General features: G+C 38.5%; 1 protein-coding gene across 1 annotated transcript in view; it reads left to right on the plus strand.

Moving 5' to 3' along the window:
- The window catches only part of PDIA5 (protein disulfide isomerase family A member 5), a 191,283-nt gene that overhangs the window by 27,271 nt on the left and 137,494 nt on the right, over positions 1-26,518 (plus strand). Inside the window, exons 2-3 of the mRNA XM_088146442.1 lie at positions 11,670-11,796; positions 21,283-21,370. Of these exons, the coding sequence (XP_088002568.1) occupies positions 11,670-11,796; positions 21,283-21,370 (215 nt within the window). The remainder of the gene's footprint in view (positions 1-11,669; positions 11,797-21,282; positions 21,371-26,518) is intronic.

The raw sequence follows: 26,518 nt of genomic DNA on the forward strand, positions 1-26,518 counted from the left end.
CTTAGTTTGTTCTGGATGATTCAACAAGTTTATCTAATGCAGTAAATATCTGCTAACAGTAATTAGAGCTCTCTAAGCAGCCAAAATAATAATAGCATTTCAAAATTCTGCATGAAATGTGGTATATAACTTAGAAAAAAGAGAGACAAGAAGGCTGTTTAAGAAAGCAGGCCTTTCATTTTTTTCAAAATTTCCCTCTTGATTCTTAGAATAAGAAACAGATATCAAAAGTGCTAGAGTAGTGCTGGTCCCCAAACTTATGTGGTGAAATTGGTAGTCCAGCCAGTTATATCACTCTAGGTCAATGGTCAGGAAGAAGCTGTTGGAAACACGGTGATAATCAGGAGTAAACAGGCTCAAAAAGAGCCTGATTGCTGTTTCCTTTAGAGATGGCAGCTGCTTTTTTCTTACTCCTCAAGGGCATCCTTAAAATTCCCTACATCAGAAGACCAATTCTTCTTGTTCAGGTTAGAGACCGCCATAATGGGCAAGCATCCAAAATATATACAACTGCATACATTTCCTCAACCCCCCTGTTGGCAGCTGTGAAGGAAATGGACTGAAATTGATCCAAGCAGACATAGCAATAGAGTGCCAATGACACCTTGGCTTCCTCTTTCTTTCAACAATAATAGCCAAATTGCACCGGATGTGAGCAGTTTTATACACAAAATGTCCAGCGATTGTTTCACAAAGGGGTTACAGAAATGTGGAGATGAGAAAAATCCTTATCATCCAGAACTTCTCTTCTGTCAGTAATATGACAGGACTTCTAATGGAGAGAGGAAATCAGTTACTGTCCTGGATTCCAATAATGAGCTGTTCCTTGCAGGAACAGTGTAGTTAGCAATTAGAGTAGTATCTGTGCTAGATAATTTCTGTCCTGATAAAACTTAGCGTTTCTAAAGCATGAACAATTACAGTTATGCTTGCGAACTTCTCAAGATTTTCCAAAGGATTTCCAGACTGCAAATGGATTATCTTTTTTAAAGTGATTATCACTGTCAAATGATAAGCTTTTCAAAATTGTTTGTGATACAGATTTCCTGTAGTAAGTGGTGTGTGATGGAGGGGGAGGATTTTGGGGAGAAACATCTTTCTTTTCCAGAAGTGTGTGTATTTTCCTATCATCTCAAGATATAATCTTAGGTTTAAACAAATGAATAGAAATAGAGAGGCTAGTATCATCTTTCTGAAGTCTTTTACAAAGGATATACAGTAGTGGGCATATTTTTTGAGCCAAATCCCAGACATTGACAAACTTTGCTGGTTTGGTAGTCAGTTAACTGAGCACTGTAATTAGTTATCTTTCCAAAGTTATTTTTCTTATTTATTATGTTATTATTTTTGAAGGAATTTTTAAGAAAGAACACAAAGTATGCTTTTCAGTTAATATCAGAATAGCATCTATCAATTTTTGGAAAATCCTGAATTTTACGTTAATAACTTTCCCAGGACAAAGAGCAAAATGTTTCTGCAAAACACATATTCCAGCAGCAGTTTAGTGTTTTGAGTGCCAGGCTTAGCGACTGGTTATTTATTTATTTTTTTATACACCTTCCTTTGTGTTTTACAATAAAAACAGCAGTAAAATACATAATAAATAATGCATTAAAACAATATTGAACAAAAACATAATATGTTCATTAAAAAGTTCGTAATGGGGAACATTCTTCCACCATTCACACTAGGAAGGTTTGAGTGAAGAGATTAGTTTACCACAGTGTCTGAAACGTGGTAGAGTAGGCATCTCCCAAATTTCAGGAAGGACAGCATTCCAGAGCGTGGATACTACCATAGAGAAGGTCTACCAGGTAGCATGTAGCAGCTCTTGTATTGGTAGTAGGACCTTTCTTCATAATCTTAGTGATTGGTGGGAAAAGCCGCATCATGGTCTCAAGTTTTTTAGGGCTTTGTAAGATGCTGACTTAAATCTCCCACCCCCTAATTACGTTCTTGTTCTTTCTGAGGAAGTGCAACCCCATTTGGAAGAAACTGCCCAGTTCCCAAACCTGGGAACCAGCAGTTCACAAAGTTGCTGCTTGTTTGGATTCAGTCTCAATGTTGGTCTTAATCCACTCCATCACTGCATCCAGGCACTGGTTCAGAATGTGCACAGCTTTCTCTGATTCAGAAGTTATAGAGAGGTAGAGCTGAAGGTTATGTGCATATGGTGTCCCCTATTGCAAACCACCTGATGACCATATCCAGTGGTTTTATCTTGATATGAAATAGCATTGGGGAAACAATAGTGCCTGGTGGCACCCTATAATTTAATTGCTAGGTTACAGAAGCATAGTCACACAGTGAAACAGTAACTGATACTTCCCTTGCAAGTGGGACCAGAGCCACTTTTATAAGGACACCCAACCTCAGACCCACTGAGATATCCCAAGAGAGTTATGTGGCCAGTGGTATCAAAAGCTGCTGATAAATCAAGGAGGTTGAACAGAGTTCTGTTTCTTGCAGGAGGTTCACTATCAAAGTGACCGTGACTGATTTTCTCCCCAAATCAACCTGAACTCAGACTGAATAATATTAAAATAATTGATGTTCTCTAAGAATGTCTGCAGGTGCTTTTGATTTTATACACATACACATATTCTCAAACATTTTCCCCACAAAGGGGTGTTTTTGGCTAGATAGTATTTATCCAAATCCTCTGGATTGATGGAGCGTTTCTTCAGGATTGGATGGACCGCTGTCTCTTTCAAGGCTGCTGACATTACTTCAGTATGCAAAGATGTGTTTACCATTCCCAGAATCCACCCAGAAAGCTTCCTTTGGTTAGCTGGAAAAAGACAAGATGGGCAAAGGTCAAGAGGTCCACATCCTTGTGCCTCATAAATTAAGAGTGATCCCATATGGTTTCAACCAGTTGGAGTGTGTATGTGTATAAAATCAAAAGCACCATTTAAGTGAGCATAGATATGAGCAATTTTATCCTCAAAGTGCTTTATAAATCTGTTGTAGCAAGTAATGATAACTTAATCAGTTAGCCATGTTGAAAAAGAAAATTGCAGTCTTTGCCCTGTGCCCAACTTTGGTTAATCAGTCTCAAAACTTTATTATGGTCATAGACATAAAGTAGAAAAGATAAAAGAATCACTTATATCCACACAATTTATCATCACTACTATCGGAGCTTAGTCCTCCCAGTATCATAGACCTAACTTCAATACCGCACACCCTTATTGCTAAAGAACAAAATTTTGTTATGAGATAGGTAACTTCACGATGTCTGCCTACTAAAAGATAATTTACGTAAAATTCATTTCTCTGACTGGATAGATTTTTAAAGAAAGGCTGAAATATCCTGAAACACAATTCTAAATAAAATTCACATCATAGGAAGGCAGGCTGTAAAGACTTGATGTCTCCCAATGCTCATAAACGTAATCTCTGAGAGACTGGGACTTTATTTACTGATTTGATTTTTTTTAACTTGCTGCACATGAGAGATTATTTAACTTGCCCTCTAAAAGTGCTGAGGGAAAAGTATTGAAATGGGCTCTGGAGAAGACTCACTAGTACATAGAAAAACTGAAAGAATATAAATATTTCTCTGGGAGCAGTCTCTGAACTCTAAAACAGGCAGTAAATTCTTGTGGTTTGAGTTAGCTCATTTTGGATTTCTACAGATGGCAAGGATGCAAGGTCTGGAGTCCACCAGTCAAAGCCTGACTTAATTCAGCTGGAATAAAACCATGACCCAGGGCTTTACCTTCCTTAAATTGATCAATTAACTACTTAGGTTTTGTGCCCATTTGGCAGACAAATCAAGGGAAGAGGTATCCAAGTCTGGCTTTCTATGTGGCAAGTGAACTGTCTCTAGGTACCTTTCAAAACAAATAATATTTGGTTGTTTTGTAAACTAGACTTCTACTATTTTTCTATTCTTTTAAAAAATATTTAAGCCAGAGCAAAATTTTAACTATTGCTGCATGTATTTAGAGTTCTCTGGTCACACTCACACTCTCTCTCTCTCTCCCCCCCATCCAACACACAAAGAGGATATTTGCCCTTATTTCTCCTTACAATCCAGTCCCTCTGTAGTAACTTGGGGCAGGGTTTTCTTTCTATTCCCCGCTCCAGGGTGATGGGTCCAGGGTCCAGGGTCCAAGCTTTTGGAGACCTGGCCCCACCCACAGCTTTGGAATCCATTCTCTCCTTTCCTTTCTCTGTCTGATGGCTTTTTAAAGGAAATTAAAATGCTTTTGTGTTTGATTAGTGGGTTAGTGCAGGGGCTCTCTATCCAACTTTATTCTTGTTTTTGTGGGTAATTTATAAGTTAGTATTTGTTTTATATGAATTACAACTGCATACACATTTTGCTGTATCAGATGATATTGTTCAATATATATAGCTGTGGCTGGATGGTTAGGTTTGATTGTTAATTTGTGCACTATTGACGTTGGACAAATTTTAATTACTGTGTTTTTTATTTGTGTCGTGCCTTGGTAAAGGAGAGCTGTTATTGTTATTATTTACCAATAAAGGCTATACATGGAAATATATACAAATATATGTTGATCTCAAAATCCCAAGTATTTGGTAAACCTAAACATGCATATATCCTCTGGTATACATACAGAGAGTTGATTTTCAACATTTTGAATTCATTGTTAGTTTTTAACAAAATAAAGTAAATGCAGCTCTTCCATAATTTGTTTTTGTGCAGCTCAATTTGTGGTTCCAATGTGATAGTTATGCTCTGTTAGGCACCTCTCAAACTTTGTCATGCATAAGACTGTTACTGATCTATTACTATGAGTTTATTACCCTTTCACACCATAATTTATTCACTTGGCACTTCTGTGATATTGAGATGTTATTCTATTCATTTTCCCACTCAAAGTAAATTAGAGCTTGAAACCTATCCTTACTTGCTTGGGAATAAGCTATATTTGAACACTGAATAAACATGCATAGGATGCACAGCATGTTAAAGGAAGTGGAAAAATACATAGAGATATCTGAGTCTCATAATAATATATTTATGCCCCTTTTATTATAGAGTTTTTATATTAAATTGCATAGAAAATGTATATAACTAGCTTTCCAATACAAAGTTTATCAAGTATCTGAGAGATTGACTGTAATGTAACTCAAAAGAAATAAAGCAACCTAACCAGCTGAAGAAGGAATACCTGTTGCTTAACATATATACACCACAGGCTTATTGCTTACTACATGGGGTTTAGGTTTAGATATTTCATGTCATCCATCCAGAAAAAATGTGTAGATAATTGTTCTGTGGAGTCCTTGGTGTTCTCTGAGCTTGGTTGTTTTCTTGCAAATGTTTCGTTACCCGGCTAGGTAACATCTTCAGTGCTAAAAGGGAGTGGGGTTCCCTGTTCCATTCTAGCACTGAAGATGTTACCTAGCCAGGTAATGAAACATTTGCAAGAAAACAACCAAGCTCAGAGAACACCAAGGACTCCACAGTTCAACCGTGAGCTACACATATTCTCTTCTGTTGATAATTGTTCTTCCTGATTTTCATGAGAGAAAAATCAGCTGTATGATCTCCTAGAGGAATTTATGATGACTCTTAGCACCTCTTTACTGATAATACTTGGTTTTTAGTTACAGGGTTGTGTCAGTTCAGATGACTAATTTATGCATTAATGCACAAAACTATTCTAAAATGGAATTTCTTGATTTAACTTTAACTATTACCAGTTTATGAAAATCATGTCATTTGTAGGACATATCTCAAGGTGATGACTTCCTGAGAAGACCTAGATCACCTGTCAAATATCTGATGCACAGTCCTAAATATCCAGATTTCCTTATCCAACCTGCCATCTTACCACTTTCACAATGAACACTCAGATTGTGGTAGCCTCAACAGTGTAAAGCAGTAAGCAAACCTAATGATGAAAAAAGTGGTGATTTATTCATGAACTTGGTGTGCCATGGATAGGAAATGACATGGCATCTGTGCCTATGAGTTTAGAGGATGAAACAAGGGAGTTCTTGGGTATAGCAATGTGTTTGAGGTACTACATGCAACAGCATATAAAACCACAAACTAATAGCCCAGAACTAAACTTTCTTTCCAAGTAGACTTTTGATTCAAGACAAAAATCCACTGTATCTGTGGAGGATGGTGGGTGGAAACTTTCCAGAAGTTGCATTTTCCCATATTCATTTTTGAAAGAAATTAGTGAAAAAAAAGTCATATATAGTTTGAGATGTGCTTATTTTAAGTAAAAAAGTAAATAAAGCCACCTGATTTTGTTACAGAATCTGGTAATTGAGATTTAGTTCAAATATTTTTGCATTAAAGACTAAGTTGCACGCTTGACTACCCCTCTTAAAAAGAATTGCCTGTTAAAAAATTTAGGAGAGTTGATATGGATGACCATTGTACTGTACTATAAATCATGTAATGTCACTTGTCTGCATAAATTGGGCTTCAGTCTCTATAGGCAGAAAGCTATGCTGATTTGTTCATTCTAGCTAAGAAGAGAATAGGGTTTAATTGGTCACATGTCGTGGTAATGTTCACAGCACTTTAAAAAAAATCCTTTCAGCTATTTCTTGTCTTTGAAGAGATACTGAAATAACTTAAGAATTGGCATTTGTCCAAGAAGACATGAATAATAGAGGGCTTGCAGTTCGTATTTTCTTTCTAAGCTGGTCATAGGTATCCAAAGGGGGAAAAAAGTTGCATCTGCAAAATTAAAAAGCGACCAGCTAAATGAGTTCACAAGATGCATTAACCTATGATGTAATTTGGTTAGGGTTTAGCCTGTGTGAATTATTACCATTTTTGGTTAAATCAGCAATCATGTTTACCATTAAGGTGAATTCAGAATCAAGTATTATAAAAATATACATAGAATCAATAATGATTTGTTTCATATATCATGCAAATATGAAACAGATCATTTCTGACTCCACCCTATGCATAATAGAGCAGATGATCAAAATAAAGTATATTACCATAATTTCTTATTAAGGTATAATCTTCAATATAGCTTATATAGGAGTTTATAGCTCCAAACTGATGTTAGTTGATGTAGGACAAACAAGTCAAATCTAATATACTATGGACCTAAAATGTGTGTCTCATATTACTATTAGATAATGCTGCCAGACAATCAATGTATAAATTATATATCCCTATAGCTTCTAACAGGAACATTATTTGTCTTGAAAATAGATTTTTAATATTCATAAAGTCTCATAGGCATCACTTTCCCATTCTTGCCATCCTATCTCATTTTTCCCAAAAAAAAAAGGCTTATCATGGGGATAAGAAGTAATACTAGGTTTTGGTCAGAATAAGACCTTTATCAGTTCCTGTGTTCTCCATTGTACTCCTTAGTGCTTAGCTGGAATTTCAGTATGGGCATTGTTTATCCAATGTATAAATATAGAATACATTTTCACCTTCTGTGTTTTTATGGAAACTAGTATAACTACTTAATGTTGGGATAAAGAATTCCTAGGCCTCTATCATGGCTACTCCTAGTTCCCCCACAATCTTATCAGTAACAAGTAAGTACTTATTAGTAATCTGCCATAGGACCTACCTTCTGGAGCACCACACCACCTGAAATTAGGTTAGCCTTGATTTTGTGGGCCTTTTGGAAAGCCATGAAGACCTAGCTATTTTCCCAGGCACAAGGGTCAGGAAGTTAGTTGAGACTAGGTGGTTTCCCCAGTTGCCATAGTGGGTTTTTGTCTTTGTCTTTCGTTTTTCTTCTTTTTCTGGTTGCTCAGCTGTTAGCTGCCCAAAGTTGCACTTGAAATAAATAACCAAACAAATATTGTGGTTCACAGTTTGGGCACCTGTTCCCTTCTCCAACTCTCTGCTTTGTGGGTCTTCTACTTGCCTATGTTTTGGATACAATGATTGCTAGTATGCTATTTATTGATTAATCACATTTGTGTCCTGCCAAATCATTCTGATTACTGGTAGGTTGCTACAAAATAAAATACAATAAAAATATCCACTGTAAGAAAAACAAAAACAACTATCCTCCACAATAAGAAAAATGGAAGAAAAAAAAAGCCGTAACCCCCAAAGTACCAGAATCCAGAGCATTATATTATTATTATTATTATTATTAATAATAATAATAATAATAATAATAATAATAATAATGAACAAATGATGAGGGTGAAGGATCACAAACACCATTCAGAAAGGTTGACCCTTTGCTGGCCTCTAGAAGGCCGTTAGCAAAGGGGCCAGGATCCTAACATGAAGAAGGAAGCTGTTCCAAAGAATAGGCACCATTGATGAAAAGTCACGCTTTCTAGTCTGAACCCCCTTCACTTCACAAAACTGGGGCACTATGAACAGCAGTTCTTTGGAGGATCTCTTTGGGTGGATACATGTGAGGTTCCACATGGGACTGAGATGTTTTCTCAGAATTTTGCCTGTTTCTCTTTTCATATTACTGTTTCATATTGTTATAGCTAAATATATGTGCCTTTGTATTCGCAGGCTATGCTTTGAGGCCTGAGGTGGTATAACTATTGGTACCAAATAGGCCTGGATAAATGATAGCCTATATTCCAGCCTGCTGTGTGAGCACAATATAATGATTAACAATCTGGTGCTGAATTTGTGCAGGAAAACATTACCCATCCTATCCTGCTTATCAATTCATTGATTAATTTTCTGGTAAATTTGTTTTCATGTATATTGAGTAAAATTAAATTACAAATATATTGGGATAAATATAGTTTAATTTTACAAGCAATATTTATAATGCATATTACAAGGTACTGAGCCATATACTGACACCTTTATGGAGTCTAAAAACACTGTTTTATGTTCTTTGGTCTATATCAACTATTGGCTAAAACAAAGCATACAATTTCACTGAATAATATACGCTTAGCATTGGAGCTGAAAGTATTTTTCTTTTTCTGTGTAGTATGGAATATGCATTTTCTCTTTATGGGTGTATGTATGTATATATTGGAGAGTATGTTAAAATAGTGGCTGCATTTTGACCATGAAATGACATTAAGATATAAAATGCAAAGTACATAACCTATATAATAACAATCAGAATATATAACCAATATATCAGGAAATTGCATTAAAAGGCACACTGAGCAGAGAATACAAGACTTTGCAAAATAAAAAGGGTTAAACAGTACACTAAATATAGTCAAAGAGGGGGCACCTTTGGCCCCTATAAAAAGGATTTCTGTAGTTTTGGGGTAACAGCCAATAATGCCTGCTCCTGCCTCTGACTCAGGATGTTCAGTAACAACAGCAGACAAAAGAGAAATAAATGGAAGGATAAAGGATAGGAAGAGGCAGGTATATGCACCCAGTGCTTGAATTATGGAGAAAGGATAGAGCAGTCCAACCTCTTTACTGTACTTTGATAGCATTTTGTAGCTATTGTGGTCCAAAGGAGATGTGACATTCAGTGGTTAACACAAAGGTGTTTTTGTTATAAAAAAGGAAATAGCATCTCCCGGATTGCCAGTACGGGACTTTTGTGTGAATAATTCCACAGGAACAGGTTTGTTTGTTTTTTTAATCAGGATGGCTGCTGGAGAGGAAACGTTTCAAAACTTCCTGCCTGCTTGCAGCTATATGAAGCCTGATAAACAAGTTCAGCACAAACAAGTCTGATCTCTTTTAGAGTCTTATCAGATGAGTAAGTGGGGCTTCATTTATGGCACTAGAGTCTCACTAAAAAGATACAGTTCATGGCTAGGGGTGCTTTTAGGCCTGATTTTCCTATAGGGAATCTCTGGTAACTTCTGTGTTTGGAAGCGCTTCTGTCATAGTAGGTTGGTATGTTAGCTGCAGTCTTCTTGAATAGGAATGATCTTGCCATGGTATCCACATTCTAGCAGGTGAACAATATACTTGCTATGAGTAGCTCAGTTGTAATCCATGAGATTGTTAACTAGAGATCTTTATGAAGGTTGGAAAAAAGCTATGGAGGATATTTTGTTAATAATTCAGATATTTAATACCAGAAACAGGAACAGCATATATGAAATACATATACATATATATCCCTTAATACACTGTTCTAAGTCAGGCTTCCCCAATAAGGGCATCTCCCCCAGATGTGTGGACTTCAGTTTCCAGAATGCCCAGCCAATATGGCCATTGCGAAAAATTCTAGGAGCTGAGATCCATAATCTAGATCAGTGTTTCTCAACCTTGGAAACATTAAGTTATATGCAGTTCAACTCTCAGAATTCCCTAGCCAGCATGTTGTCAAGTTATGGAAACACTGATCTATAAGATGCCAAGATTGAGGAAGGCTGTTCTAATCATAGCCTGAGTAAGTAAAAGAAAAGTAGGTAATGTTTTTGGCCAAGAGAGCCAGGTGACTGCTGGATCTGGGGCTGTGCATACATGTATGTTCAATTTGTGGGAGGGGACCTTTAATTTAACAAGTGATCCTTGTTATCAGGATCACTCTGTGTGCATGAGAGAGAAAATGCCTGTGTCTGTATGGAGTTGGTGGCATATACATTCAATAAAGGTAAATTTGGAGTGTGTGTGTGTATATATGTGTCATCTATCTATCTATCTATCTATCTATCTATCTATCTATCTATCTATCTATCTATCTATCTATCTATTCCATCCATCCATCCATCCATCCATCCATCCATTAACAAAATCTGTTCCCCCCTCCTCATATTCCTTGGTAGTGGTAAGAACTCAGACTCTTAGAGCATTGGGAGTCCCTTAATCAGCTATAGATCTCTGAAAAGCTACTGATTACAGCAGAGAAAGAGTATCGTAGTAGCTACTTTGGCAGCTGAACTGAGAGAGCTCTGTGATCAACCATAAACTTGTTTCATTGCACTGACAGAGCAGCTGTTAACACATATAAGAGTTGAACAGCCCTGTTAACACTCATGTTTTCATTAACAGTAACAGCAGTGGGAGAGAAAAGAGAATCTTAAACCTTTGCACCTAAGAATCGGCAATGGGCAATCTTCCAGATGCTGATAAATCCCAGTTCCCAACTGCCCTAGTCAAAATGGATAGTGGTGAGGAATGATGGAAGTTGCATCCAATACTTATAGAGGACTATATGTTGCAAATATCTGGTGTAGATTGAGAATAGCAATTGGCATCACCTGTGAAAATGGTGAATAATAATTCTGATCAGCCCATTCCCTAGTGAAGTGAACACCAGTAGTTCTTGATTTGTTTAAGAATCTGTCTCTTAAGCAGACTGATAGATATCTGATATCTCTTGTATCAGGAACTTAAATTGCAGCAGTGAGAAATGAGAATAGAAATTCAAGCCTCTTGTGTAGGTGTAATGTGTTTTTGTAGAGTTTATCACTTCTTATTTTTCCATTCTTTTGAAGTAACAGTTCAGATTTATGGATGAGAGGGCCAAAAACAACTTATTGGCTCGGTTCACATTAAGCCGTAACAACATTTATTTGTTTGGGCATAGCATTGTGTGAATGCTGGAATTGTGTTTGGCTAAACTGGATTTCTCATTTAATGGGAACTCAGCCAACAGAGAGAACTGGATTTTTGCTGTACTGTAGAATTTTCCTCAGGATTTCATTTACAAAGGAATCCAAAACGGATGCCTATGCCCTTTTCTGAGGCTAAGGTTAAAGAATTTATGTCACAATAATAAGACCTCCATTTGAAATTTGCTTGTACTTTTCTGTTTATCTTGCCACTGCAGACCATCTTTCCAGCATGTGTGTTACCAACAAAGATGTCGCCTCTGATAGAAAAAATTAGTGATCAGAAGGACTTCAAGAAGCTCCTGAGAACACGGAATAATGTGTTGGTGCTATATTCCAAATCTTGTGAGTATTCTTCATTTTAAAAACATTTTAAAGATAACTGGTATTTAAACAAAAATGTTAAGTGTTTGCCTAGGTGAGAAGATAGGAAAAGCAGGATAGTGTTTCAAAATCAAGATTGCATACAGCATATGGACAGGAACTGTTTTAGAAACTAAAACTTGCAGATAAAATTTAGAGTGAATTCATATAAATAATCAATTCTTTTCTTGTTATTTCATCCTGCCCCATAACATTATGAAAGTACTTTTTATTTTATTACTGTTATATCATAGTATAGCACTCCTCTTTAAGAAACTTGCACAAATACACAACCAAGAACCATAGAGGCAGTTTTTAGTGTATTTGCAGCTATTTTGTGTTGAGGCACTTTTCCTATCATTCTACTTCTTGGTTTTCCCAGAAACAGATATTTGTTTTTAAATGTTCCTTTATTTGTGCCTGCATTTCCACCATCTAGGTTTATGGAATCAACCTATACAACAGATATCTGCTTGCTTTTCTCCTTAGTTTTTATTTATATATTTAAAACCAAATTTCTAGGTCACCTAATTCCAGTGACTCCGGGCAGCTTAACATACACAAACAATAAAATAAAAATTGAACCCAAAAGATACTGTCATCTGCTCCCCCCCAACAGAAACAAAAACACACAAAAAGGCCCCCCAAGCACAGCACCCCACGGCCTGGGGGAAAAGCCATGTTTTTAAGGCTCTCTTAGAGGCTGGTAAGGTGGGGGTCATGCAGATTTCCGGGGGGATGCTGTTCCAGACAGCAGGTGTGGCAATAGACAAGGCCTGCTTCCTGGGTCTTGGTAGATGAAATTGCTTAATCAACAAGTCCAGACTCTCAGTTCTTACAAGACAGGCAGAAACCACAATAGATATAAAGTCCCTCAAAATAATTACCCCCCCCCCCGGCAGTAGTAGCACTTGTTTTAACCCTAAAACCAGTTGTGGTTAAGTTGTGGTTACGTTGCTTTCCTATTTATGCCTTTTTATTATCATATGCTTTGCATCATTTGATGCTTCACCAATTCTTGGAACACTCATATTAACCTCTTGCCTGCTAGCCATGCACTTGCTGTCTCATTCTGTTATTATGAACTTGTTTAAGTCATCATTGCTTCTGCTGCTGCTTGTTTTCTTCTTCCACCTCTATCCCCTTTTCTGCAGTGCAGCTTTCCTTCCACTTTTTTTTTATTGCCTACAACAGATTGTGAGCTGCTATTGGTGAGATTGTTTGCAAGAGCTTGGCCCATTTAGAACGCTATGTGCGGACAGGTTAATTACACTTACGTAGCATCGTTATGATATATACTAGGCCAGAAGATGCATGTTCTGCACATTAGCTCAAAAATTAGATCAAATTTAATGCCCTCTGTGCTTTCTCCTTAACGTTCTATTTTTTCAGTCAAGGAATAAGGAACCAGCCAAAATATGTTTGCTTTTAACAAATGTGTTACGCACTTAGGCTTCCAACTCCAAATCACTCATTCTGAAGGAACCTCCTTCAAATCAAGAAGGAGGGAGAGAAGAAATGACTGTATCTGAGTAACTGATTTGAGGATATTTTCCTTTGACAATTTAGCTTGTCTGATTTTAATACTTGTCTGATATTAGAATAAATCAGTTAGTGTAGCAGCATTTGATTCAAGGGCAGAATTTTGTGGAATCCCTGGTAACTGAAAATAATTTTTCCCACTGTTTCAGTGAAGACAAGTTTTGCCTTTTTTTTTTTTGCAAATTTGTCTTTATTAATTAAAAATAGAAAAATAGAAATGCTTGATTCAAAGGTCCCTCCAAACCATAATTACAGAAGTTGAACTGTAATTAATGTAATATTTTAATTGGCAAAACCATTGTATGTGGTAGACTTGATGGTCATGGATTATGGTAACATGTAGCTGGTTGGTCTGATATCTGACCTGACAAATCATAGTTATATCCACTCTCCTCAAGACAGCAGGTTGCTGAATTTTGGAATAGGGAAAAAATGAGCGATGAGTAGCTATAAAACATGATTTACACTGAGCTTGCAAGCTCAAATCAAAGTTGGATTTCTGTGCTGGTATACAGGCACATGTAAATAGGCCAACAAACAAACAGATATAATAGGTTTGGGTTTGAACCAATGATTAAAAAAAACAGCTAAACTAGAGATACGCAAAATGTACCATGAATAGATCATTCCATGAATAGAACACCAACTTCAGGAGGTCTTGCTCAGACTAAACATGCATGTTCTGGTGTATTTAGTCTGGATATAGACCCATATCACATGTGTTCCTGTCACATGTCTTCCAAAGTAGGAGACAGTGGGGAAAAAGAAAACTGTAGTCAGCAGCAATGAGAAAGTAAGGGGAAGAAAAACCCTAGGAAGTTCAGTGGGGTGGACAGTGGGCTGGTGGGGATGCCACACTTGAATTCAAGTGTAGTAACAGCAGCTAAGGGAAGGGAAGTCCTGGAAGATTGGGGGAAGGGATATATGGACTGGTTGGGTGATGCTGTGCTTGAATTCAAGTGTGGTGACCAAGAAGAAGGCAGGCTCTGGCAAGGTTGGTGGGTGATTAGTGGGCAGAGGAGAGAGAGGCAAGCTCGCCCTACTTGCTGCACAAGAGTCTCTCTGGAGTTTATTTTGACCAAAACATGCAACAATGAAGATGTTCCAGGTTTGTTTGACTGAACTGCAGTCTGTCCAGAGGGACTCAGCTAAAGTGCTACACCATAATATGCTTGTTTGGTTTGTGGAACAAATACACTTTGTTTCATTTGCATGCCTAAGCAAAACCTAGTCATACAATGTACTAAATTGCACCAAATTGTTTGTGCAAATAGAAAAACATTTGAACGTTTATTAGGGAAGGACGTAACCTAGAAATGGCTTCTGGCCCGCTAAGATCTTGCTATAATTCCTCAAGGAACTATAAACAATTATATTGGGGCTGTGAAATAATCAACAACAAGACTGATGCAGGAAAAAAAGCAACAGAAAACCATTGACATCTACAATATCTAGAAAACACATTCAAACATATTCTGAAAAATCTGTGTTTTTTTTATCATATTATCTCTTTTTTATGGCTCTTAAGTGGTAGGCAAAAAGGCTGCAGTTGCAAGGAAATGGGCAGATTTTTTTTCCTTTTCCTTCTGTTGTGAACATATCTGAAGAAGCCCTATTAATCAAGCATGGTAATACTGATTTTTGGTGTATAGTCTCCCCAGTCATGTTGGTCATGCCTCATTTCTGGATGCCTGAGACTGACAGGTATAGAATGTTGTTCTGCTGCAGTAATTATGCATCTTTGATGTATGCTGCTTTTTGGAGTTTTTTTTGTTTTAATATGTCACCTTAGACTCTTTTACGAAAAGTATGTGATAGCACAGTTGTATGCATGCTTATGCTGACATTAGATCCACCATGTCCAGTCAAGCTTACTTTCTAATATATATATTGGTTGGAAAAGAATAATACATAACTTCCAGTTTCCCATATATTATAGGTAGATACTTTATTTTTTGTCCATTCATTTGTGAATAAAATTTAAAATTCCTTGAATGCTAAGAACTAGAAAGTCACAAAAAATGACTTGAAAAATAAACTGATTCATTTAACCAGTTTAAAAGATGAAAGAGTCAGTAATACTCTTTGATACATTAAGAATTTTTATAAAGCCAATATATTATTCCCAATGAGTGTAAAAATGGAAATTCTTTCACACAAGGGATATTTCAGTAAACCTATCAGTTTGTGTAAGGGAAATTACATTAGCTGAGATCATTGCTTTTTTCTTTACGTGGTATAAAACCAAGCTACCTTATACTGAAACTGATTGAAATTTCCTCAAATGATTTATTGTTTGAGGAAAATATGCAGCAAATAGATGGTGATTAACATTCTTCTGCCAATCTGCCAACCCACTGTGCCCTTTAAAAAGGTAGCTTCAATTTTTCCCTCATGTGACGTGCCATCTTTGTGTCACAGTAGTCTATGTAACAACACCTGAGGTGTCCTCCCATTTCTTCTTGGGAAGTACTCTGGATTTCCGCCCCCCCACACCCATAGGACTGTGACTTTAGAACTGAGTAGGTCTGTTGTCACATTTGTAAAAAGTGGGCTTGGCAGTGACTGTAGGTGGAGTCAGACAAAATGTGTTGCATTCCCCTACACTTTAATTTTCATTTCAGATAAGGCATTTTTAACATCTATGAACTACAGTGGGGCAAAAAAGTATTTAGTCAGCCACCAATGGTGCAACTTCTCCCACTTAAAAAGATGAGAGAGGCCTGTAATTTTCCTCATAGGTATACCTCAACTATGAGAGACAAAATGGGGGAAAAAATCCAGAAAATCACATTGTCTGATTTTTAAAGAATTTATTTGCAAATCATGGTGGAAAATAAGTATTTGGTCACCTACAAACAAGCAAGATGTCTGGCTCTCACAGACCTGTAACTACTTCTTTAAGAGGCTCCTCTGTCCTCCACTCGTTACCTGTAGTAATGGCACCTGTTTGACCTTGTTATCAGTATAAAAGACACCTGTCCACAACCTCAAACAGTCACACTCTAAACTCTACTATGGCCAAGACCAAAGAGCTGTCGAAGGACACTAGAAACAAAATTGTAGACCTGCACCAGGCTGGGAAGACTGAATCTGCAATAGGCAAGCAGCTTGGTGTGAAGAAATCAACTGTGGGAGCAATAATTAGAAAATGGAAGACATACAAGACCACTGATAATCTCCCTCGATCTGGGGCTCCACGCAAGATCTCACCCCGTGGGGTCAAAATGATCACAAGAACGGTGAGCAAAAATCCCAGAACCACATGGGGGGACCTAGTGAATGACCTGCAGAGAGCTGGGACCAAAGTAACAAAGGCTACCATCAGTAACACACTACGCCGCCAGGGACTCAAATCCTGCAGTGCCAGACGTGTCCCCCTGCTTAAGCCAGTACATGTCCGGGCCCGTCTGAAGTTTGCTAGAGAGCATTTGGATGATCCAGAAGAGGATTGGGAGAATGTCATATGGTCAGATGAAACCAAAGTAGAACGTTTTGGTCTAAACTCAACTCGTTGTGTTTGGAGGAGAGAGAATGCTGAGTTGCATCCAAAGAACACCATACCTACTGTGAAGCATGGGGGTGGAAACATCACGCTTTGGGGCTGTTTTTCTGCAAAGGGACCAGGACGACTGGTCCGTGTAAAGGAAAGAATGAATGGGGCCATGTATCGTGAGATTTGGAGTGAACACCTCCTTCCATCAGCAAGGGCATTGAAGATGAAACGTGGCTGGGTCTTTCAGCATGACAATGATCCCAAACACACCGCCCGGGCAATGAAGGAGTGGCTTCGTAAGAAGCATTTCAAGGTCCTGGAGTGGCCTAGCCAGTCTCCAGATCTCAACCCCATGGAAAGGCTTTGGAGGGAGTTGAAAGTCCGTGTTGCCCAGCGACAGCCCCAAAACATCCCTGCTCTAGAGGAGATCTGCATGGAGGAATGGGCCAAAATACCAGCAACAGTGTGTGAAAACCTTGTGAAGACTTACAGAAAACGTTTGACCTCTGTCATTGCCAACAAAGGATATATAACAAAGTATTGAGATGAACTTTTGATATTGACCAAATATTTATTTTCCACCATGATTTGCAAATAAATTCTTTAAAAATCAGACAATGTGATTTTCTGGATTTTTTTTCCCATTTTGTCTCTCATAGTTGAGGTATACCTATGATGAAAATTACAGGCCTCTCTCATCTTTTTAAGTGGGAGAACTTGCACAATTGGTGGCTGACTAAATACTTTTTTGCCCCACTGTATATCGTTTGTTTTTTTGCTCACCTTTAGTTATTATTCAACGTGACTTTAGGAAACATTACAGAAGAAGATAATTTAAACCATGTGATTACACTTAACTTTCTGGAGTGCTATTTTCCTTCCATAGAAATTTTTAATGTTTGAAGTTATTGTTTGCTTAGTTTCCGTTTCTCATCACCATGCTATGTGGCTCAGATTTCTACATGACTGTTAAGTTTGCGGAGCTGTCCAACAGGTCAGGGATAAGGTTAGAATAGCATGTGAGCTGTCCAGCTCAAGTGTTGTGAACTGGGGAGATGAGAAGGGCAAGGTATGGCATCAAGTAAGTAACGTCATAGTGCTAGTGTGTGTTCTGAGACACACATTCCTCAACCAGAGTAGTTATTGGTTTGCACATTTTCCTCACAAGGACAGTTCAAAGGGGAGAAACCCTACCTTGCCAAAAAATTATGGAGATTTCTGATCTGAGCCTTGGCTCAGACAATCTACTGTCTCTGAATTGGGGGCAGTACAAAGCAACTAACTCTTATTTTCCAAAGTAGGTCACTTGTCAAGTGTGAAACCTGTATGTAACCAAGCAAATGAAAGAAGAGACCAATGAGACCAGGATCATGTTTGCATATTCACATAAATATGTGAAAAAGCACAAATTTTAAATATTTCCACAGTTTGTGGTGATAACTAGATTGCTTTAAAGAGGATTACAGAAAAAATAATGATAATGATAATTTGTTATGGCCACCCTTTCCAGAAAACTCTGGGTGGCTTACAGATTCCAAATACATAGTTAAAACAATTAAAAACATAAAACAAAACAGACAGTCCAGAGTAAAAGCAGCCATAACAATAAAAACACAATGTGAGGCCCCACAAACACATTAACCCCAGGCCTGGGAAAAGAGCCAGGTCTTAAGGGCTTTCTGGAACCCCAGGAGAAGTGTTTGACAGTGTTTAATTGAGGAGACCTGGAACAGACCAACTTTGCCTGATTATACCAGGAGGCAGAAACAACTGGAGTTAGGCAGTCCTTCAGATAACCAGGCCCTATGCCATGAAGGGCTTTATAGGTAACAGTCAGCACCTTGAATTGCACCCAGAAGCACCCTGGCAAACCAATGCAGCTTGCATAGCAGGGACAACACATGATATAAAGAGAAGCACGTGTTACTGCTTGTGCTGCTGCATTTTGAACCAGCTCTAGTTTCCAGATAGTAACCATCTGAAGAGCTTCCTGGTTGAGGAAAGGGTGCAACTGCTGTACAACATGAACCTGTGCAAAGGCCCTCCTGGCCACAATTGCCATCCACTCTTTGAACAGTAGCTGTGAATCCAGGAGGACCCCCAAATTGTGCACCAGTCTTGAATGGGGAAGTGCAACTCCATCCAAGATCAATATGAAAATGTCCCTGATCCAGGAGGACCAAGCAGCCAGAGTCATTCAGTCTTGTGGTGATTGAGCCAAAGTCTATTCCTACCCGTCCAGATTGAAACAGCCTCCAGACACTGTTGCATCAACAGCTTCACCTGCTCAGGCTGGATTGAGATGTAAAGCTGAGTATAACCAGCAGAGTGATGATACCAAACCCCAACTGACAGACAACCTCACTCATTGACAAAAGTGACCAACATTGTCTTCTCCATATTATACCCAGATAATCCATTTTGTCCAAAATCCTCTGTAGCTGCCATCCAACTACCTTTTCCACAGCCTTCCCCACAAAGGGAAGATTGGAAAATGGGCAATAATTGTCCAAAATGGAGGGGTCCAGCGATGACCTTTTGAGGAGGAGCCATACCATCATCTCCTTCAAGACCTGAAGGACTACCCCCTCCCTCAAAGAGGATGATAGCATTGCATGAATCCATCCTTTGATCACCTACTGGACTGCCTTAACAACCCAGGAGGGGCCAGGATCTAATAGACAGTTCACTGAACTGATGGTTTGGAGGATGTTGTCCACTTTCTTGGGAGTCACAGATTCAAACTTTGTCCAGATATCCTCACAAGATTGTGCCCCGGGCAGCTCATGTGCCCAAAGATGACTTTATCCACCAAATAGCATGAGTACTACTCATCATAGCCCTACAGGTGATCCTGTGGCCCAACCTCCGCTAACAGGAAGCGGATCACTCTGAACAGGGCTGCTGGGCAGCTACTAGCAGATGTAATGATGGAGAAAGAATGTTGTTTTGCCACCCTTATTGCCACAATGTAGGCCCAAATATGGGGTCTCACTCATGTTTGGTCAGATTCATTCTTTGTCTTTCTCCAGTGGTTCTCCAGGTGTTGCTCCTGGAGTTTCTTGGAAAACCTCAGGACTGGCACACATAGAAAGGCCACACAGGAACAGTTTTGGCCAGGGCCTCAGTCAGCCACCTGTTCCATGCTCGAGCCAAGGCTTTGGCCATACTGCTCACCAGATCCTCAGGGAAAACCCCAAGCTCCCCCTGGAACTCAACAAGGTCCTTCTGTCATCTGGAGTGGGCTGATCTAACAGGCCCTGTCATCCTGTCAGGGTGGGTACCACCAGTGAGCTGGAGGACAACCAAAGGGTGATCTGTCCATGGCAATGGGCTGATGGTTATGTCCTCCAATGCCAGATCATACTGCAACTGCCCCTAGACAAAAACCAGAACTAATGTGACCCTTGGTATGTGTTGGGCCCTCAATTATTTGGGGCAAGTCCATTGCTGCCATGGAGCTCATGAACTCTAGAGCCATCCTGGACTCAATATCACCAGGTGGCAGGTTAAAGTACCCGAGGACCATCAACTTTGGGGATTCCACCACCAGCCCAGCAACATAATCCAGCAGCTCAAGAAGGGATGATGCTGTGCAACAGGGTGGGCAATACACCAGCAGCAATCCCAACTATTCCTTAAGGCCCCACTTCAGCCAGAGGGTCTTACATCTGGTTATCTGTGGAGCAGAGCCTCTAAGAGCCCTCAGCGACTCATGGATGGCAGTAGCCACCTCTCCACTGAGATCTCAGCTGATGTAAGACCTGAAACCCAAATGGCATATTTCTAAGAGGGGAAAATCTCATTATCTTGGAGAATACAGCTATCAATGGTTAACAATGGTTACGGATATTGCCACCAGTATCAGAGACAATAGGCTTTTCAGTGCTAGTTATGAAAAAGTTATATCTAACTAGTGGTGTTATAATAAATATCACATTGGGTCATTGTGGGAACAGAATGCTGAGTGGCATAGACCTTTTGGTATGATATAGTGCAGCTATTTTTACATCTTTACAGACAAAGCAGCAAAATGAATCAAAATATATAGGAAGGATAGAAAGAGCCATGCAATTAATTCCATGCACTAAAAGATGCTTGGGGCTTGTAGTTTATCCACAGAAACTTTCTGTCAAGTGCAAGGTACTTTTGAAACTGAGATGAATTCAGGAATAATTTGTGATATGAAACAGCCTTCTGTTCAGAAATGCAGGAAAAATGTCTCACTGAGCATGTTCAGATGTTTCAGATCCAAGCTGTAGCAAAAGGTTATGGGTAAAGTTCATACTATATTTGGCAAATATTTATTAGCTTCTGGTGCTCTCTAAAACTCCCAGTTAAAAGACAAAATGTTTTAAGGAAGAATTCTGCCAAGTTGTGTCTAGGTGCTTATGATTTTTAAAGTAAATGTATTCCTTTCTTTCTCCCAGTGGTAGCTGCTGACAGTTCGCTCAGGTTATTATCTGATGTAGCCCAAGCTGTGAAAGGCCGTGGTACTATAACATGGATAGATTGCGGGTACGTAATATAATGCCTTTCATTTTCCCACCTGTTGAAAACAGTTATGTCTAAACTAAAGTTTTGATATTGTTATGTGAATTCTCCATATTTACCCACTAGTCTTTGTCAATTGTATTCAGCATCATCTGCAGGGATATCAAAAAATCTGTATTGTGGATGTCAAAAAAGACAAGGTGACATCACAATACAAGAGGGGCTTGTATCAGAATGCCATATCCACCATCTTACCTTTTTAACCTCTATACAACCCCTGCCCCCATGCCGCTGATTATATTTACATGTGGATTGTTAACATGGAAGAATTTAAGAGCCATTTGGATCAGATCAAGTGGCCAATCAGATATCTATGAGAAGAAATTCAGTGCAGATTCAAGTTGCAATAAAGATTACTATCATCCATGTTTTGTGTCTGAGATACTTTAGCTGGTCTGAACCTAGCAATCTAATTAGCCATCTGAAATTGTAGGATTGGGATTTACTGCTAAATGCTTGTCTGGGGAGCTTGACTACCTTCTGCTATTAAATATCTGCATGTAATTGCTGACTGAGGAGTTTTGAGACTTTGAAGTGTGCTATCATCATTAAGTGGAGATGTATTTCTATTTCCTTCACCTGGAATCCTGCAAGGCTGTGGTGATAGAAGACCAGTGCTTGGCCACTGTAATGAAGTGGCTTAGATCACCAAAGTTAAGGCTCAATCCAGAGGAGGACAGTTCTTTACATCACATGAAGTTCTTTACATCACATGAACAGATTTAATCTGTCCAGAGAGAGTTGAACTTTCTCTGAAGGATCAGCTATATAGCCTGGATGTTCTTAAAGCAGAGGTACAATTTTGGGAGGCCAGGGGCCATACTTAGCCTTTGAATGGCATGCTGGGGGCTACAGTGAAAATGTTGACAGCCAACACCAAAATTCAGTTTGATTTAATTTAAAGTTAAATAAAATAAAATTGTATGTTAATATTTTTCTTTGTCTCTATTATTTGGCAGCAACTTTGGGTTGCATGAAAGTCTTAAGAGGTTCTGGGGATTAAGATTCTGTCTGTCTGTCTGTCTTTCAATCCCTTAAATTCATCTGTGGAAACTCTTCATGAATCAATTGTTCCCTAATTTCTGAATCTAGTAGTATAGCAATCAGAAGATTTTTGGGAAGGGAGGAAGTTTCCAATCTCTCAAAAGCTCTCTGTCTCTGGAATGTTCTCCCATATTGCTAATTTTTCAGTGCCATCTGAAAACTATTCTGGTCTCCCAGGCAATATTGTGATTTTAGTACTGCTAAGGCTTTTCAACTCTTATCCCTGATGGTGCTTTTAGTCTTGATATTTGTATTCTTTTCAGTTGACATGTTAGCTTTTTTATATTTTATTACTCCCTGTGTTAAATTTGTTGCTAGGTACTATAGAAAATCATTTATTTTAGGAGGGAATAAATAAATAAAAATTAACCTTTGTCCAAATGACATTAAATGGGGAGCATTTGGCAGGTTCTGTGTGATCCCTGCTCATTGCAGCATTTGATGGTTGGTGCCATTAATCAAATGTCATTGCATGCCTTTGAACAAAATCACTGTCTTATATTTCTACTTGTAACTTGAGAATCAAACCTTCAGAGGAGATGTAGATGGACCTCAGAAACTAATACTCTCCCAAAATAAAGTGGATTGAGTTCATTTCTGCTATTGCTGCTTCGTGTCCTAGTAAATAAAAACAACATCCAAATGGAATAGGAGGAACCCTGTGTGTGTGTGTGTGTAAAAATATAAAAACATTTGGGCTAGAATTGGATTTTGTAGTTTCTTATTTTAAGCTATTTCCCAGAACACTGTTGGATAGAAAGCTCTGTGCTCAAATTTATTCTTTATTTTTATTCTTTTTTTGTGCATAATTTTCCACAAGTTGCATCTCTTCATTCTGCCCAAGTTTATCAAGCCTGTTGCAAACTATAGAAACTTCCAGACTGGCTTCCCCCCCTCTCTCCCTCCCTCCCTCCCTCCCTCCCTCCCTCTCCCCCCCCTCTCTTCCTCTCTCTCTCCCCCCCTCCCTCTCTCTCCCTCTTTCTCTCTCTCTCTCTTTTTGCAAAATTGCTTCAGAGAGATTTCTTCCATTGCAAGCTCACCCTGTAACTCCATAGTAGATTACACAGATGTTTGGGGGAAGGGTATTTTTGTGCAAGCTTGACTTGTTTGACAAATGTTGACAAGAAACAGTTTGCTTGGCAGCTGCGTTCTCTGTAGCTCATAATTTTTTTGGTCTTACTTTTCATATTATAGTATTGAAAAGATTTCCAAAAGGGAGAAAAGCCCTTTTGGAATGTGGGTGTTAGTAAGGCTGGCAGGCAGGCTGTGTTGTGGCTTCTGCTTTCTGCTCTTCCTGCAGCGATGACAGCTTTGCCTTTTATGGGATGGGCCATATTTTGTTTCTTACAGTTAATATTCTACTTCTGTCTTGAGAGGAAACCAATATTGTCCCTGCTATTGTCAGATTTCCTTATTCCATTCCCTCTCTGTTGATCCTAGCCATGATCTTTCGTTATATTCCTACTGCTTAGTATTGTTAATAAATAACAATAAGCAGTAATTAATTTTGCTTCTACTTTTATACCGTGTGTTTTTCAGATTTTTTTTGTAAATTTCTCATTCTGCTTTTCCCATAGTAGGTCAATCCATTCCTTTCTTAAATTATTTAAGTGTAGCCAGTACAGGGCTGCTCAGCTAGGTGGCAACACTCAGCTGACTTTGACTAATCTCAAAAAGTGAAGTGGGGTTAGACCTGGATGGGAGAAAATTAGGAAGCCAGCCTGTAAGCTACATTGGGAAGTTTAAAAAAATTTTTTTTCAGAAGATGGCAATGGCAAACCTTTTCTGTACAGGTAGTTCCCGGGTTAAGAACGCCCAGGTTACAGACGACCCATAGTTAAGAACGGAGCCTGTTGTAGCAAAATTCAAGGTAAATGCACAATGATTCGAGTTAAATACACAATGGTTCAAGTTAATTACACAATACTACTTATGCAGTATTATACAAGAATACTGTTCCGTCTTACATACAAATTTGTCTTAAGGACAGACCTTGGGAACAGAACTTATTCTTAAACTGGGGACTACTTATATTGCCAAAAAAACTACAGCGGGATGGCCCTGAAGTCACTAGAAGTCTACTTCAGTTCGACAGAGTCTTTAATGCATGACCAGCAACCTGAGTCTTATCCACACAGGCCATTTTTCCTTCATTGTTTCCTTCAGAATGTTTTTAGTTGTGGCAACAAAAGAACTGGAACAAAAAGTTTTGGTGGACTATACTCCAGTTATATATTAGCTGCAACACACAGACACACATGTTCAAGAAGTAATAGAAACAATAGCTATAAGCAGATTTTTATCCCCCTTTCCATTTTCAGCAAAAGTATTTTATGGCAAATGCTATGTTATTTCTGCTAAAGCCTTTTTCCCAAATAAACAATTGGAAAGTTAAAGGCTTCCTATAATATGCTTGACCTGGAGAAAGTGTCACAGGCAAAAACAAAGCACTGTAAACTTCACTGCTGAAGCAATAATCAGCTTCTTCTGTCACAAAGAAAATGAGGTTATCTTATTCCCACGGTCACATGGTTGTGATCCAGGCAACCAACCCACAATTATGATGTCGCAGTGTTCCAGTCATGTGATCACCATTTGTGATCTTCACTCCCAGCCTCCAATAAGTGAAGTCAGTGGGGAAGCCAGCAGGAGGTCACAAATGGTGACCACATGTTGTTGTGCTTAATGACAGCATGGGATTTACATAACTGGAAGTGCCAGAACTGCACATTGAGCTTTACAACCACATTGCTTAGCAACAGAAATTCCAGTCCCAATTATGTTGTTAAGTGAGGACTACCTGTAGCAAAATTTCACTTTGAAACCCTTCTATATTTCTGGGTTGATTGATTAATTGATTAATTATGTGCCATCAAGTCAGTGTCTGCTCTTAGTGATCAGATAAATAGATTTCCTCCATGACAATTCATCCCTATTCTGGTTCTTCACTTCCAATGGAGCATCCATCATCACTGTTACTGAGTCTATCCATCTTGCTTCTGGTTGTCCTTTTCTTCTCTTTCCTTCCACCTTTCCCAACATTAGACCATTCTCTGTAATGCTAGGCCTTTGCATAACCTGTCCGAAGTAGGATAAGTTGAGCCTCATCATTTGTGCCTCAAGTGAGAATTCTGGGTTGATTTGTTCAATAATTCATTGGTTTGTTTTCTTTGCTGTCCATGGTATTCTCAGGAGTTTTTTCCAACACCAAATTTCAAGTGTGTCAATACTCCTGCTTCTCCAATTTTTGCTTCCATAGAGTCACAGGGAATACCTTTGCCCTTTCTGGGTTACACATCTGAAAAATAATGCTGGAAAAAGTAAAGAGAAGAGCAACCAAACTTATGGGCTGAAGGACTTGCAAGGACAGCATGGCAGACTGAAGACAGCTCTGCTTTTGTGGAGCTGATGACAGTGGTGAAAAGAAGAGCCAGTGAAGAGACACTGGGTTCACCTACTTCCTCTCTTAATTACTTTAGACAGCTGCTTTTTACTGATTTCTTAGAAGTTAAAAACCTTCTGAAGGACAAGTTTTATTACACTGGGAGAATCTTCTTCAACCCTGGATGAAAGACAGTTTATGTAAGTGTAAGGATTAAAAAGAAAATATTTACTTTTTGGAAACAGCAAAAGGGAGATGAGAATGTGGATTTTGGACAGTTAAGGGACTAAATGGATTTGAAAGAATATTTCCTGTGGGGTGTTTAAAAAATTTATGAAAGAATATATGAGGTTTTGAAATTAATTGTAAGAAATCCTCGCGTGGGAAAATTTTGTTGACTGGAAAATAGATAATAAGAGGGAACTTGAAAGTTGTCTAGAGGGAACCAGAGAGAACAAACGATTACAATTAAAGGAGAAGAGATCAATATAATGGAGCAATATTATTTGACTATAAAAGAAATTAAGGCTGTTTGGGAACAATGTACTCAGAAATTGCTTACAAGATTGTCTGATACTATAACAGAAGATATAAAAGAACAACAGATTTTACTGGACAAAACAGAGATTAAGGCTGATTTGAATGTGGATTTGGAGTTTTAAAAAATGCTGGATTATAAAAGTGAT

This window comes from Python bivittatus, unplaced genomic scaffold (assembly GCF_059951505.1).
Source record: "Python bivittatus isolate LINGU-HERP-01145 unplaced genomic scaffold, Pbiv_v1 ctg000480_np1212, whole genome shotgun sequence".
Classification (NCBI taxonomy): Eukaryota; Metazoa; Chordata; class Lepidosauria; order Squamata; family Pythonidae; genus Python; species Python bivittatus.